Here is a 13,813-nt window from a genome sequence, read left to right on the forward strand (position 1 = left end):
TTGGACGATTTGAGTAAGTGAAATTTCTATAGCTTGAGTATTTGTGGGAACTACCTACATTCTGCCTACTACTAGTGAGTGACATTTTGGGGGTTTGTTAGTTACTGGGAGAGAAGGGAACGAGGAGGAGTGTCACTTTTCTCAGGCGCAGAGAGTGACTGTGTGCAGGGGCTCCTGCTTATTTAACATCCACCATAAAAATGAGTCACGGTTGTGTTAAAAAAAAAATGCCACTCATCTACCACAATTTTCCCTGTACCAGAGCTTCTCAAACTTGAATTTACATCAAAACAACAGGGGTCTAGTTAAAATGTGGATGTGGATCCTGCATGTCTGGGGTAGGGCCTAGATTCTGCATTTCTAATACACTCCCAGGTTATGGTCCAGGGTCTAAGCAGTGCGGACCTGGGCATGAGAACAGCACCTCTCTGAAGTTAATTGGTCCACAGAGAGCAGAGAGGGAACCCTTCAACCTGGTCTCATTAGGCTCCTGCTTTAATCAGCTGCTGGAAGGGGACCAGACTGATTGCTACAAGCAACACTGAAGGTCAAACATAAGCCTAGGACAGCACTCATAGTGATTGACATATATAATGCCCCTAAAGACCAACAGAAAAATGAAAAAAAAAATTTTTTTTAATTAATAGGGAGGAAAAAAAAATCCTATGTGTTAATCTTAATTAGAGAGTTAAGTACAAACTGCCTAACTAGTGAGTACAGAGCAGCTCCTCAGCCTCAGGCAAAATCCTTCTAAAGAACACTGTGAGATTCTCTTTTGTGAGTAGGTGGGTCCCGGAGTCTCCTCAGATTCCCCCAGATAGAACCCCACTAAAGGCCACACACCTTTGCTGGGAAGAAAAGCAGAGGGCCTTTCCTGTCGCTTGCATCATCTTTCCTGCTCTGGTTTTATCTTGGAAACCTTGGGATCGAAGAAATTTTCCCAGTTCATTTTCTTCTTGAGACAAGACTGATGAAGAAAAGACCAAAAGGAGCCATGAACAATGAGCATTTTGATTACAAAAGGAACAAGAAAGACAAATCACAAGGTCCTCTCTCTTCCAGAGGCGAAGACGAGATGAAATTAAATCTAAGCGGCAGGCTACAAGGTAAGCTCCCCCTACCCCCCATTTAACTTTCAGGCCGTTCTTCCATTTACAATACAAGAGATCAAATTCACTTGAATACATCTGTCAGTGAGTTTGGTGCCCTGTAATCAGAACCAGAAAATGACCTCTGTACTGAAAAGCAAGCCCATAATGTGCGGCTTCGAGCTGAAATAAAGGAGTTGGGTTTGTCAAGTATGACTGTGGGAATCTTTTGTGGCTGCCTAGGATGCAGTGCTAGCTGCCTCTCATTATTCTCTCCTGCTGACTTTTGATCTCTGCTTTTTGAGTTACATTCTATTCCATTGTAAAGCAATTCAAATACCTCAGCTGTGACACAGGTTTTTGGTTGGAAGTGGGGGTAGGGACGGAGGGTGGGGAGGTCATCAGGTTGATGACAGTTGGTTTTAAAAATACAGAGCTGGAACCAAATCTGAATTGGTGATGCCTAATCTTGGCCTTATTTTTAAAGACAACCTCAGATGGTATTATTGGTGGGTAAGTGATTTGGTGCAAGCTTTCTGCAGACTGATTTGACGGTAAACATTTAAAAAATCACAGAATTGCATGTATCTTTGGACTCTCCATGTCTACTGTTAGGAGAACTTCCTAAGGAAGTAGCAAAATGGGCACAAAGATGTAAATGCAAAAACAATCATAGCATCATTATTTATAATAGTGAAACACTCTCCTTATACTAGGAACTAGTTTATTAAAATACAGCATACCCACATAATGGTACAGTGGGGGTCCTGAACACACACCAGCAGCCAAGCCACAGGCACCAGAGTGACACTTAGCTTCCTAGGATGTGCTTTCCCCCTAAACACAGCATTTACTATCAACATACTTTGAACACTACTTTTATTTCCTATTTCTGTATTGATGTATTTACATACCCTGTGTCTCTAAAACTGCTTTCTAAATGCTACTAGGATTCTTGTCAGCTTTCACAAACCAGTCACTTTTCTTTAAGAATGCACCCCCATTCCTGACATAATCTCACTAACAACAATTGTAGAACATTAGGCAGGAACCACAAATCCAAAGGTGAAGGCTAAACTCGATACAGCTACCTTATTAATTTGTGACTATAGTTTCACCCTAAACATTCCCCTGGGAAGGCCCAGTCAAGAAGAGGCTTTTAGAATCCATTTTTCCTGAGAGATAAATGATGACCCTGCTTCTCTTCTGTCTCTCAAAAATCAAGTTCACCATCAAAGGCCTGCTCGCAGGTTCCTTTCTCTGTGAAGCAATTGATCCCTATTTCTCCGGACAGCAGCGCTCTCTGGGCACCTGACTTAGCACTCACCTTGTGTGACTGGGCATGTGTCTCTCTTCCCCAGGGGGCTCTAAGCTTTCCAAGACAGGGATCTCACCCAAACTTTGTATTCCCCAGGCTGAGCATAAAGTCTTAAACTCATGGTGCTAATTAAATGCTTGTGAATTGAATTGACTGCAATTTTGCCTTGTTATCCTCATACACTTTATTTCAGTTTAAATAGTTATTGCCTTTTAATACTCATGCCACGGTTCTATGTAGCTTTTTAAAATTCCTATAATTATAAGAAGGTTTTTTGTTTTTCAATACATTCCATTCCTTCTCCTTCCCACTGATTAATATGTGCCTCACTCAACTCCACAATGAATCTTTCCCTATGGAAAGCAATGTCTCATTTTTGATCTTAATAGCATGAGGCTACTGTCGCCCTTTTTACCTTGAAGTCTCAAGTCACATACAAATGAATGCATTTAGCTTAAGGCTAGGAAGAAACCAATTCGTGGTACCTGAATAATTATATGGTTGACAAAATGTACTCTTTCCTAAATAAACCTAAGTAGGCTGAAACATTTAAAAATAATTTTTGGTCATTTTAGGCACTTGTGGATTAACTTGGGGCAGCAAACAGGTTTCATTTGAGGTGCTGACTCTGATTACTTGGCAATACTTACTCAGAGGGCAGTGGAAAGAAGCGTGAGCTCCATCAGGGTCAAGGTTAGATTTTCTGAGAAGGGATGGTCATTCTTTAATTTTAAAAATTCAAATACTGAAATTAACTTACAGAAGTTTAAAATTCAGGTATAACATAGGTATCAGGTAACGCAAAAGGGCTGAGTGTGGTGGTTCACACCTGCAGTCCCAGCACTTTTGGGAGGTAGAGGCAGGAGGATTGCTTGATACTAGGAGTTCAAGACCAGCCTGTGCAACATAGCAAAACCCCTGTCTCTATTACAAGAAGAAAGCAAAAACAAAAAAAGATAACTCAAAATGTTCTATTAATAAGGTTTCAATTATCTGGGACTTGAGAATTCAGAGACAACTAAACATTTTTATATTTACTTGCTAATTAGGTTTTCAGATGTGCCGTTAAAAACAAGGCAACTATGGAACTATGAAATTAATTAGCTTGACAGCATTAACTTGCTCAGCACAGATTTATGGATGATCCAACACATACGAGGCACAGTTCTTGCCACTGGAATACAGTGATGAAGAGGATAAAGGAGTTCCCCACACTTACAGAGCTTACATTCAAGCAGCAGGGGATAGAAAATAAAACATAATCACAAACACGAAACACAAAAAAGAAAAATACCAGGCAGAGCAATGAGAGATGGGGAGTTAAGAGTGAGTGGTCAGTAGCTGCCTTAGACAAGGTAATCAGGGAAGGCATCTCTGAGCAGCTGACCATTAGGCTGAGTTCTGAATGACGATAGTCTTGGGACTATGAGAGCAGGGACCTTCCAGGCAGCAGGAACACCCAGTGCAAAAGGCCTTGGGAGTTTGGTGGACAAGGGAAAAGGTGACTGAAGAGGTGAACTGGGGCCAGATCATGTCCTATGTATAAGAATGGGAGTCGGATTCCATTTTATGTGTTATTGGAGGCTTTTAAAAGTAGGGGAGCAATGTGATCCAATTTACATGTATTAAACCTTTTAGTTTGAAATAATGATAGACTTACAGAAAAATTACAAACAGTATATAGAGTTCCTGTATACATTTCCCTAACATCCCCTAGTACTTACTCTTCCCTAGCATCCCCTTATATTTACATTTTACATAATCATGGTACAATAATCAACATTAGGAAATTAACACTGGTATAATACTATCAACTAACCTACAGCCCTTTTTTGAATTTTACCAGTTTTTTCATTGACATTCTTTTTCTGTTACAGGATCCAATCTAGGGTCTCACCTGGCACCAAAACATTGAGTTTCCTTAGTTTCCTTAAATCTGTGACCATTCCTTAGTCTTTATCTTTCATGACTTTGACATATTTTAAGAGTACTGGTCAGATATTTTGTAGAATGTGCCTCAATTTGGTTTGTCTGATTTCTCAGAATTAGACTGTGGTTACAGATATTTGGGAAGGATACACAATGGTGAAGTGTCTTTCTTAGTGCACAGCATCAGAGGTTACATGACATCAGTGTTCCTCATCACTCATGATGTCAAGCTCAACCACTTGGTTAAGGAGGTATCTGCTGGGTTTCTCCACTGCAAAGTTAAGAATGTTTTTTTCCTTTTGTAATCATTACAAATCTTGGGGGGAATACATGAGACAATGCAAATGTCCATTTTCTCCTCAAACTTTCACTCACTAATTCTAACACTCTTCAGTGAATCTCACCTGTCACAATTCTCACTGTGGTGTTTGCCTAATGGTGATTTTGTAGTTCCCTCATTCTTTCTATTAATTAACTGAAATTATTTTATGAGAAAAAGCTGTCCCTTCTCCACCATTTATCTCTCTCTCTTCATATAGATTTAAGGGAAATTAATTTTATTCTATGGGTTATAATTCAAAACTGTCATTATTTAGTTTGTTGCTCAAATTGTGCCAGCTTTGATCACAGGTTTGCTCCTGTGTCCTTTCAACATATCCTTTTTCAAGCACTTCCTTATGTTCTAGTGCTACAAACAATACAGGTGCATCTTGAATTTTCCCTGCCCCAATCCTAGAATCAACCACTTCTCCAAGGAGCATTTCTTTTACTGGGAAAAGGTATTTAGAAAGCAAGATCTGGGTGCCAGATGTACTCACTGCTATGGGGTGTTAGTGCTTCTAGGTCATGTCAGCTCACAGAAGCAGGAAATATATGAATGTACACTAACCCATGCATACACCCTCATCTGCATTTATTTCTGTATGTATCTATCTGTATAGATATTAAAAACAATGGCTTCATAGTGGCACCTTTGATGCCAGTGCAACACCACAGTGTTCCTTCTAGCTTCTCCTTTTATCTGTAACTTCTTTCTAACGTACAGAGTGAGAAACCTGGCTCTCATCATCTGCAATATCTTATCTATTCAACTTCAATATTTGCATAATGTAGTTTCAGCATTGCTAACCCATATTCCTATAAGAAACAAATTTACCAATGAGAGTACGGCTTCCATGTATAATTATTTTTGTGTTTAGCCTCAGTATCTAGTTAAAAATAATTATGTTCCAAAACTACTGAGGTTAGTTCTTTTTTTTTCTGATTCTGATCACTGTGACAATGTTATTCATTTATAATGCAATCAGGTTCATTTGCTACTGTTTGTATTCCATTTTAGATTTTCTCACATCTGGCTGGGTTTAAGTATTTTTTGAGTCTATGTAATGTTACTATGGTTTTATGAATCAGAGCTATGGGAAGGTACCTCATAGCTCCCTCTTCACCTTTGCTCCTCCATTCTCATTCCCTCCTCTCCAACCCTTCCCCCCTCCTCATCCACCACTGGTATCCAGTCTCTTTCATTTCTGGTTTATCCTTCCTAAATTTCCTTTGCACAATGAGCAGGCTTGCTCTCTAGATATAGATATAGATGGTAAAATGTGATGTGATGTAAAAAAATGGTAATACACACACTCTCTATATATTACCTTTTTTAACATTTATATTTTATATCACCTTCTTGCTTGCATGAAGGATAGCATACTATAGATACGCTTTTATGTTTTGCTTCTTTCACTTAAAAGCATATCCTCAAAATCACTCCATATTAGTTCACAGATTTTCCTCATTTTTGTGTCTTTGACAGCTACATAGCAACATCCTCAAATTAACCACACTATTTTTAGTCTTCCATCAAAGTTGGGATCTCTTTCAAGTCCACGCAGGGCAGAACTCCTCCTTCCCATCTCTACTGAGATGGCATGGCTCATATGAGCTTAGCGGGTAGACATAAAAGGGCTTATCTACCATCCACAGCCAGCTCTGCTGGCACAACCAGGTGACTGCTTCAACGGTGGGGACATTATTCTAACCCTTTATATTACAAGATAATTATGAGCCTTCATGGTGTTCAATTATAATTCTATTAACTAATCTGAGGTGGTTTAGGGGGAAGTTTTTCCTCTATATTCTTTTAGAAACATTAATATACGTAGAAAGCATAATTTCTGTTTAGAGAATCACTATTTACAGGAAATATGCAAGCATCCTTCTTTTCTTCCCTTGTTACAATATATATTGTTTAATGAAAAGTGGACACACCAACTTCATGTGACTTACTTAAAAAAATAAAGTTATAATTTTCTAAATTATTTTGTTTTCTACCATAACAATGAAAATGATTCATTTCACGGTGAGTACTAGGGGGATGGTGGGTATAGTAAGAAGGAGTTTGACTAATAGTTTCCAGAACACAAGGTTTAAGCCAAGGAAGAATCTGATCGGGTTTAAAAGTGTACTTTGATTGAAAGCAGTGCAGACAATAGGCTAGAGAAAGCAGAGGTGGAGGCAAGATCAGTGAGGAAAATGGTTAGTAAACCAAGTGAGAGACTAATGGTAGTGGCCTGAACCAAGGTAGTGGCAGAGAAGATGGAGAGAGGAAGGAGAATCTGCGAGCTATTTAGGAGGCAAAATACCAGCATTTGAGACTGACTGAATGTGGGGAAGATAAATGGGGGAGTGGCGGTCATGTGTGTTAATTTCCTCACAGATCAAGGCCTGGAGGTGGAGCCCTGGAGAAGTCTTACCTCAAACACTTAGGAAATACTAACATAGATAATTTATAAAATACTGCCTCTACATACAATGATTTTGGACTTTCCTGAAGTAGTTGTCTTTTTTTTTTTTTTTTCCTAAGAGATAGTCACCTTCTGTCGCCCAGGCTGGAGCACAACGGCTCATTATAGGTCACTGTGATCCTCCTGCCTCAGCCTCCTGAGTAGCTGGGACTGCACATGCACGGTACCCGGATAATTTTTAAGTGTTTTTATTTTTTGTAGAGATGGGGGTCTCACTTTGTTGCCCAGGCTGGTCTCAAACTCCTGGCTCCAAGTGATCCTCCTGCCTTGGCCTCCTAAAATGCTGGGATTACAGATGTCAGACAATGCACCCAGCCTACCAAAATGATTGTCTTAATAAAATATTACTGATGTAGAAAAATGACCAATTATTAATTTGCGATTACTGAAAAGGGGTTTGGCAGCAGTCAGCAACAGAAACACTTCCCATAGTCTAGTCTCAAAAATAGACATTATATTATTAAAATGACCTACAAATGGAAACTTAAAAATGTACAAACACATAATTGATATTTAGTATTTCAGAGATAACTTTGTTGTTAATACTTTTAAAACAGTGTGACTATATGAAAATATTGTTCTGTAGGAACCTAATAGCCAATGCAAAAAACATTCATGAAGAAATGTTGTCAACAAAATGTCATCAACAAATCAACTGTATGTGCCTTCTGTCTGTTATCTTAAAAGGAACAAAATTGGATATCAGAGAGTGAAGATAATCACATAAAAAAAACCTGAAGGTAAAAAGCCCAAGATACAAACTGAGAAAACTCTTTTATAATTGGGAAAATAAATGGCATGCCCATATCCATGGGAGATCCAAACAGAATTCTCCTAATATGATACTTGCTTTGAAAGATAAATAAGCTATGTATATTATTGGTAAAATTATTAGACACTCTCCTCCCAACGCCTGAAGACACAGACAAACACTCTTAGTTTCCTAAGCATATGAAATGATGTATCAAGACAAAATACCCTGCTATTTCTTACTATTTGATCAATATTCATACTGATGTCATACTTACAACATATCCTCTTTTGATAGAGTACAATTGCTTTCGATAAGTCCAGACAGGTTCTCTGAATTGAATGAAACAGCTGTAATAAAAATACAAACAAAATGCAAAATAAAACAGACAGTGGTGAGATAAAAAATAATTACATTGAACACAACCAGAGTGTTCAATTTGCCAAAAACAAGACCACATGTCTAAGTATGCTTAGTGTTATGCGGTGTACTATACAGAAACTGTGACCAAAGCCTTTAAATATCTCCTATTATTCTGTATTTATTGGAATTCATCATCTCTGTGATCTAAATTAAGATCTGCAGAACAGTTATTTCTTCCAGTCTACTGAAATAATAGCTGAAAAACAAAAAACAGACATCCTAAGTGAAGGGCCTAGTTAGAGGACTTGGTAAACCAGAGACCCAATATTCATTCATAATCAAATTTATTCCTTTCACCACTTGCTGTGGTTTTTTTTTTTAATGGGGGATCTGTCAATTAAGCATATTTAAAAGATGACGTTAACTTATTTTGTGATCCTAATGTATTTTATGGCATGCTTAAACAACTGGATAAAGCAAACAAAATCAATCAGCTGGATGTCCTGTCTATTTAGAAAACATCTGATAAAATGATGTTGGGCAAGCAGTCCCCATCACTCCTTACTTTCCCAACAATTTCATAAAACATACAGAGAGAAAATATAATGCCATGCTGTGGCCATACTAGCGGAAACTGGGGGAAAGGCAGATGGGGCTGTGCTGAGAAGAATCTAACTTGATTTCAATGCGTGGTGGTTCCAGCCCTTGTTTCAGAAACTGAGATAGCTCAAGAAAAGACAGAACAGACTTCACACTTTCTCCACCCTTTGCCCACTAACTTAGGGACCAGATATGGTATCAATGAGAAAACCTGGCAGATAAACATCTTGCCTCTGTAGAGCCACTCAGTAAGGCAGGGCAAGGTTTTCCCTCTTTCTCTCTCCTAGTTCACTGGCTACGGTGGTGCAGAAATTATATACTGGTATCATAAAGCACTTCTACATTTGCGTGAACACAGATGATCTGTTTCATTATCAATATGACTAAATTAATAAAAACAGATGCATGCATATATACTTAAAACATTAAACCATTTCTAGGAATGCTTCATATAAAACTTGGTTATAAAGAATATAAATTTGCTAATTCTCATTTCATTAAATCGCATCTTCCACCTGTTTAGTAAAGAGCCATAAAACAAAAGAGAAAATCAGCAGTCTGAATCTGTCCCTTAGCAAGTGTTTTATATCAGTATTCTGGATCAAAACCCACTAACACATAGTATTTCCTGAATATAGGAGCAAGGACGTTCAAAAAGTATGTTTAGGAGTTGTTCTGTTGTTACTGTTCACTTTTTAAAAATTGAGGTATAAATTAAATGCACTGAAGTGCACAGCTCTGGAGTGTTCAGTTCTGTGAGTTACGACAATTATGTATACTAACATAATCATGCCCAAGGCAAGATAAGAAACATTTCCATCATCTGATCAGTCCACTCTGCTGTGGCACAGTGACTCTGGCAAGAAGACTTCTGTCAGCAGAGATTACTTTTGTCTGTTATTGTACTGAAGAGCTGTTTTTCAGAAAAGGATTTCATTAGCAAGCAACGTGGACAAATATTAAAACTCAGCACAATATTTCTATATTAACTTTCCAACAGATTGCAATAGAATCTGACCAATATTATAGCTTGGAACACAAGTTTTCTGTGCCGGAAGAATAAAACTTCTTGGTTTATAAGTTAGCCTTCTATGGATAACTCAAGGTATGAACACATCAAAGAGGTTTTCACATCATTTTTGTATATTTCATGGATGGAATCCATCCTCTCTATAAACATCAACATCAGTATTAACATTTCTGCAACAGAAACCTCTATCATGTGCTAAATTATTTGTCACAGCTAAGTACAATGGATGCTACATACCTAGGACAGCAGCTATTTTGATGAAGGTACATTTGGTTCAGCCAAAATATAATGTTTAATATATTTGTAATTAACATTTTAAATTAACTTTTGAATAATGCATGTATTTACTAGGTTCTTAAGAAGAAAATACTATGAGATATAAAAAGCATATATGCTTATAATAATTTACACTGTACTTATAATATAACAATCGAAACAGATGCTTCCTGGTTCTACTTTCCTCCATTGCAGAAATCTCCATTAGAACATCCTTGTCAAACCCAGTTTCTATTTCAAAATTTCCAATTGCAGAAGGAAAGGGCTGAGAACTGATATTAATTGCACTAACACATACCCTTATTCAGTTAGTACTTATTGAATGTGTATTCTGTGTGTGGCTGGGAATACGTCGTGAATAGGCTAACATGGAATTTGATCTCATAGTGGAGGGAACGTGGGCAAACAGATGAACACCTGAGATAATTCAATGAGAGATGAGTACTATGAATAAAATAAAACATGGCCACGTGTTGGACAGTGAGCAGGGGTGGGGGAGGTGGGGAGCAGGGGTGGACAGGCAGTGACTTGAAACAGCGTGACCTTTAGGCTGAAACCTGAACTATGAGAAGGGAAGATGTGGGGAAACAGTGTCCAGGTGGAAGCCAGCAAATGCTCTGATGGGTGTGAACTTGGCTGGTTGTGGACTGAGAACTGAGACAAGGCCATCATGGCTGGATGGTGGTGAGGGCAATGTAAGCGTGTGGGAGAGAGGAAATGCAAGACGGGGAGGCAGGGCCAGTGGGTCAGGAGCTTTGCTATGTACTAGAGATACCATATGGAATGCAGTCTAAATGGTTCCTGGGACATAAAACACACTCATAAACATTAATTATTAATAAACATTAGTTATGTTTATAAATATGTTAATATAATATTTATAAACACTAATAAACCTTAGCCATCACTCTGTTACCTACTTTAATCTTGATAATAGCTGTAATAAGTAGGTATTAATATCTCTATTTCATGCATTAAGAAAACGAGGATATGAGAAACTGGGTATAGTTCTCCTAAAGTTACAGCAGATAGTAGGTAGAATAGTAGCCCAGATCCATCTCACAGGGTTAGTCCTAACCTCAAAGGCAGCCCAGTTCTCACGGGGCAGCCTTAACATTACAAAGTTCTTCCTGGGTCTGGTCTACCCTCATGTGCTTAGAATGAATCTCATCCCTTTTCACATGACAGGGCTTCCCAAGTAATTGACAACTAACATTTCCCCTTAACCCTCTCTGATGTAGAATAACTATGGTTTCCATCATTCTGGACACTCCGAAAACTTTTTGAAATCTTGGGCTTTTTTAGTCCCATTAAATGTTCAGTTCATTAACCTTAGTGTATATATTAAAATCTGAGTTCATTTTGAATCCTTATCAGACCATCTAAGATATTACTCCTCTCAGTGCCCTGTTATTTATAGAAATGATAGGTATGCTTTCAAAATTTTAATCTAAACTATTGGCAGAAATGTCCAGCAAGACAGGGAGTTAGTTAGTGGGCCTTCTTATATTAATATGCTAGATCAACCATATCTAAATCCAGCTTACTATATTGTTAACTAGTCTAACTAAATATCTCCTTATTCATTTTAGAATTTTCCAGGGTCCAATACAAAACTTATTAGACTCTACTTTCCACGACGTTTTACCTGAGTTCTTCTTTTAAAAAAATTTAACATTTGCCAGATTCTAGTGTTCTAAATCTGACTCCTCAGCTATGACTAGCAGCAGCTCTTTGATTGCATTCCTTTTCCCAACAAACACTTACTGAGAATTTACCACAGGCAATGCATGGCGACTATGTTCTTAAAATACAAAGTAACTGAGGCATGGTGGTTATGTGAGAATTTGTAGGTTTTAATAAATATGCTGGGATTGAGTTTACCTAATCCTAGATTTTCCTCATTTTCAAATACAAAGCACACCTAGCTCTGCCTCAGTGAGTATACTCTAGGACCTTGATCCTAGCAAGGTGGCTGTGTTGGGGCTGACAGCAATAAAGAGCTCACCTCTAGCTTGGCATCCAGGTCCGCGTCAGAGGCAACAACATGTTCATCTTCCTTCTTCCCTGTGGCTTTAATAAAGGCCTGCTTCGTCTCCCAATATTTCTGTTGCATCTTATTTACAACTGACTTATCTTGAGCATATCGATCCTGTAAGTCCCAGGGATAACTGCTAAAAACATTTAAAGAACTATTTTATTCACATCTTTCATAAAGATTAAGATATTTTAGTGTGAAATGATTTCTTTAAACATGACTTTCCATTATGCATTTACATTTACAACATTGATAAACGTATGAGCACTTTCTTATATGGGTGTTACACCAAGGAAGTTCATCAACTCTTTCTGACTCAAAAACCTTAAAAGTCAGAGTGGAAAAATTTAGAATCTTTTGCAGGAAATAAAGAAACTAACCCTTGAAAAGAATGTAGATATAACAGACTAAGCACACCCCTTTTAGAGGTGGAGACAGTGAGGTCAAGCCAGGCAGGGTGACTGGCCCAAGTTACCTCAGTGAGTCAGAGATAAAGCCAGACACCAACACACTCTCTCCACTCTAACACTACAGCCAACACTGAGGTGATGGCAGGAAAGCAGAGATAAGAGGCTGAAGAACAGCATGCCTAAGATCTGTTACAGAGAAATCTAAAATAGTCAAACTCATAGAAGCAGAGAGTAGAATGGCAGTTACGAGTGGCTAGAAGGTAGGAAGAAATGAGAAATTACTATTCAAGGTGCATAAGGTTTCAGTTATGCAAGATGAATAAGCTCTAGGAATCTGCTGTGTGACATGGTGCTTATTCTTGGTATTTTTTTTTTTTTTTTTTGAGACGGAGTTTCACTCCTGTTGCCCAGGCTGGAGTGCAGTGGCGTGATCTCAGCTCACTGCAACCTCTGCCTTCCAGGTTCAAGCGATTCTCCTGCCTAGGCCTCCTGAGTAGCTGGGATTACAGGCACATGCTACCAAGCCCAGCTACTTTTTGTATGTTTTTAGTACAGACGGGGTTTCACTATGTTGGCCAGGCTGGTCTCCAACTCCTGACCTCAGATGATCCGCCCTCCTCAGCCTCCCAAACTGCTGGGATTACAGACGTGAGCCACTGCGCCCAGCCCCATGGTGCCTATTGTTAACAATACTGTATTGTGCACCTAAAATTTAAGACGGTTGACTTCATGTTAACTGTTCTTACCACAATAAAATAAAAATAAAATAAATTTAAAATGGGTTGCAGGCTTCTGATGTTAACAACTTTAAACTCTTCCATATAAATGCTTAAAATATAGATGAAAAGCCATTTTTCAGGAGGATCATAGTGAAGAGCAAATCAAAAAGTATGTGGAGAAAAAATTAGAAACTGGCCGGGCATGGTGGCTCATGCCTTTAATTCTAGCACTTTGGAAGGCCCAGGCAGGAGGACTGCTTGAGGCCAGGAGTTTGAGATCAGCGTGGGCAACACAGTAAAACCCCATCTCTACAAATAATTAGCCAGGTGTGGTGGCACAGGCCTATGACACAAAGCTACTCAGCAGACTGAAGTGGGTGGATTGTTCAAGCCCAGGAGTTTGAGGCTCCAGGGAGCCGTGATCATACCACTGCACTTCAGCCTGGGATACGGGGCGAGACCCTGTCCCTCAAAAAAGAAAAAAGAGAAAAGA

General features: G+C 38.6%; 1 protein-coding gene across 21 annotated transcripts in view; it reads right to left on the reverse strand.

Annotated features, from left to right (window-relative positions):
* The window catches only part of ICA1 (islet cell autoantigen 1), a 154,123-nt gene that overhangs the window by 111,980 nt on the left and 28,330 nt on the right, over window positions 1-13,813 (reverse strand). For 11 of the 21 annotated variants that reach the window (XR_008626146.2, XM_057302821.2, XM_008978684.4 and 8 more), the window contains exons 3-5: window positions 12,162-12,327; window positions 8,162-8,234; window positions 844-967 (exon numbers count right to left, since the gene is read on the reverse strand). Coding sequence is in view for 19 of the 21 variants with exons in the window: in XM_057302821.2 (XP_057158804.1) it covers window positions 844-967; window positions 8,162-8,234; window positions 12,162-12,327 (363 nt within the window). In the remaining 2 variants the exon portion in view is untranslated. The remainder of the gene's footprint in view (window positions 1-843; window positions 968-8,161; window positions 8,235-12,161; window positions 12,328-13,813) is intronic. The other 10 variants (XR_008626147.3, XM_034963707.3, XM_055115705.2 and 7 more) reach the window with 1 other exon arrangement.

This window comes from Pan paniscus, chromosome 6 (assembly GCF_029289425.2).
Source record: "Pan paniscus chromosome 6, NHGRI_mPanPan1-v2.0_pri, whole genome shotgun sequence".
NCBI lineage: Eukaryota > Metazoa > Chordata > Mammalia > Primates > Hominidae > Pan > Pan paniscus.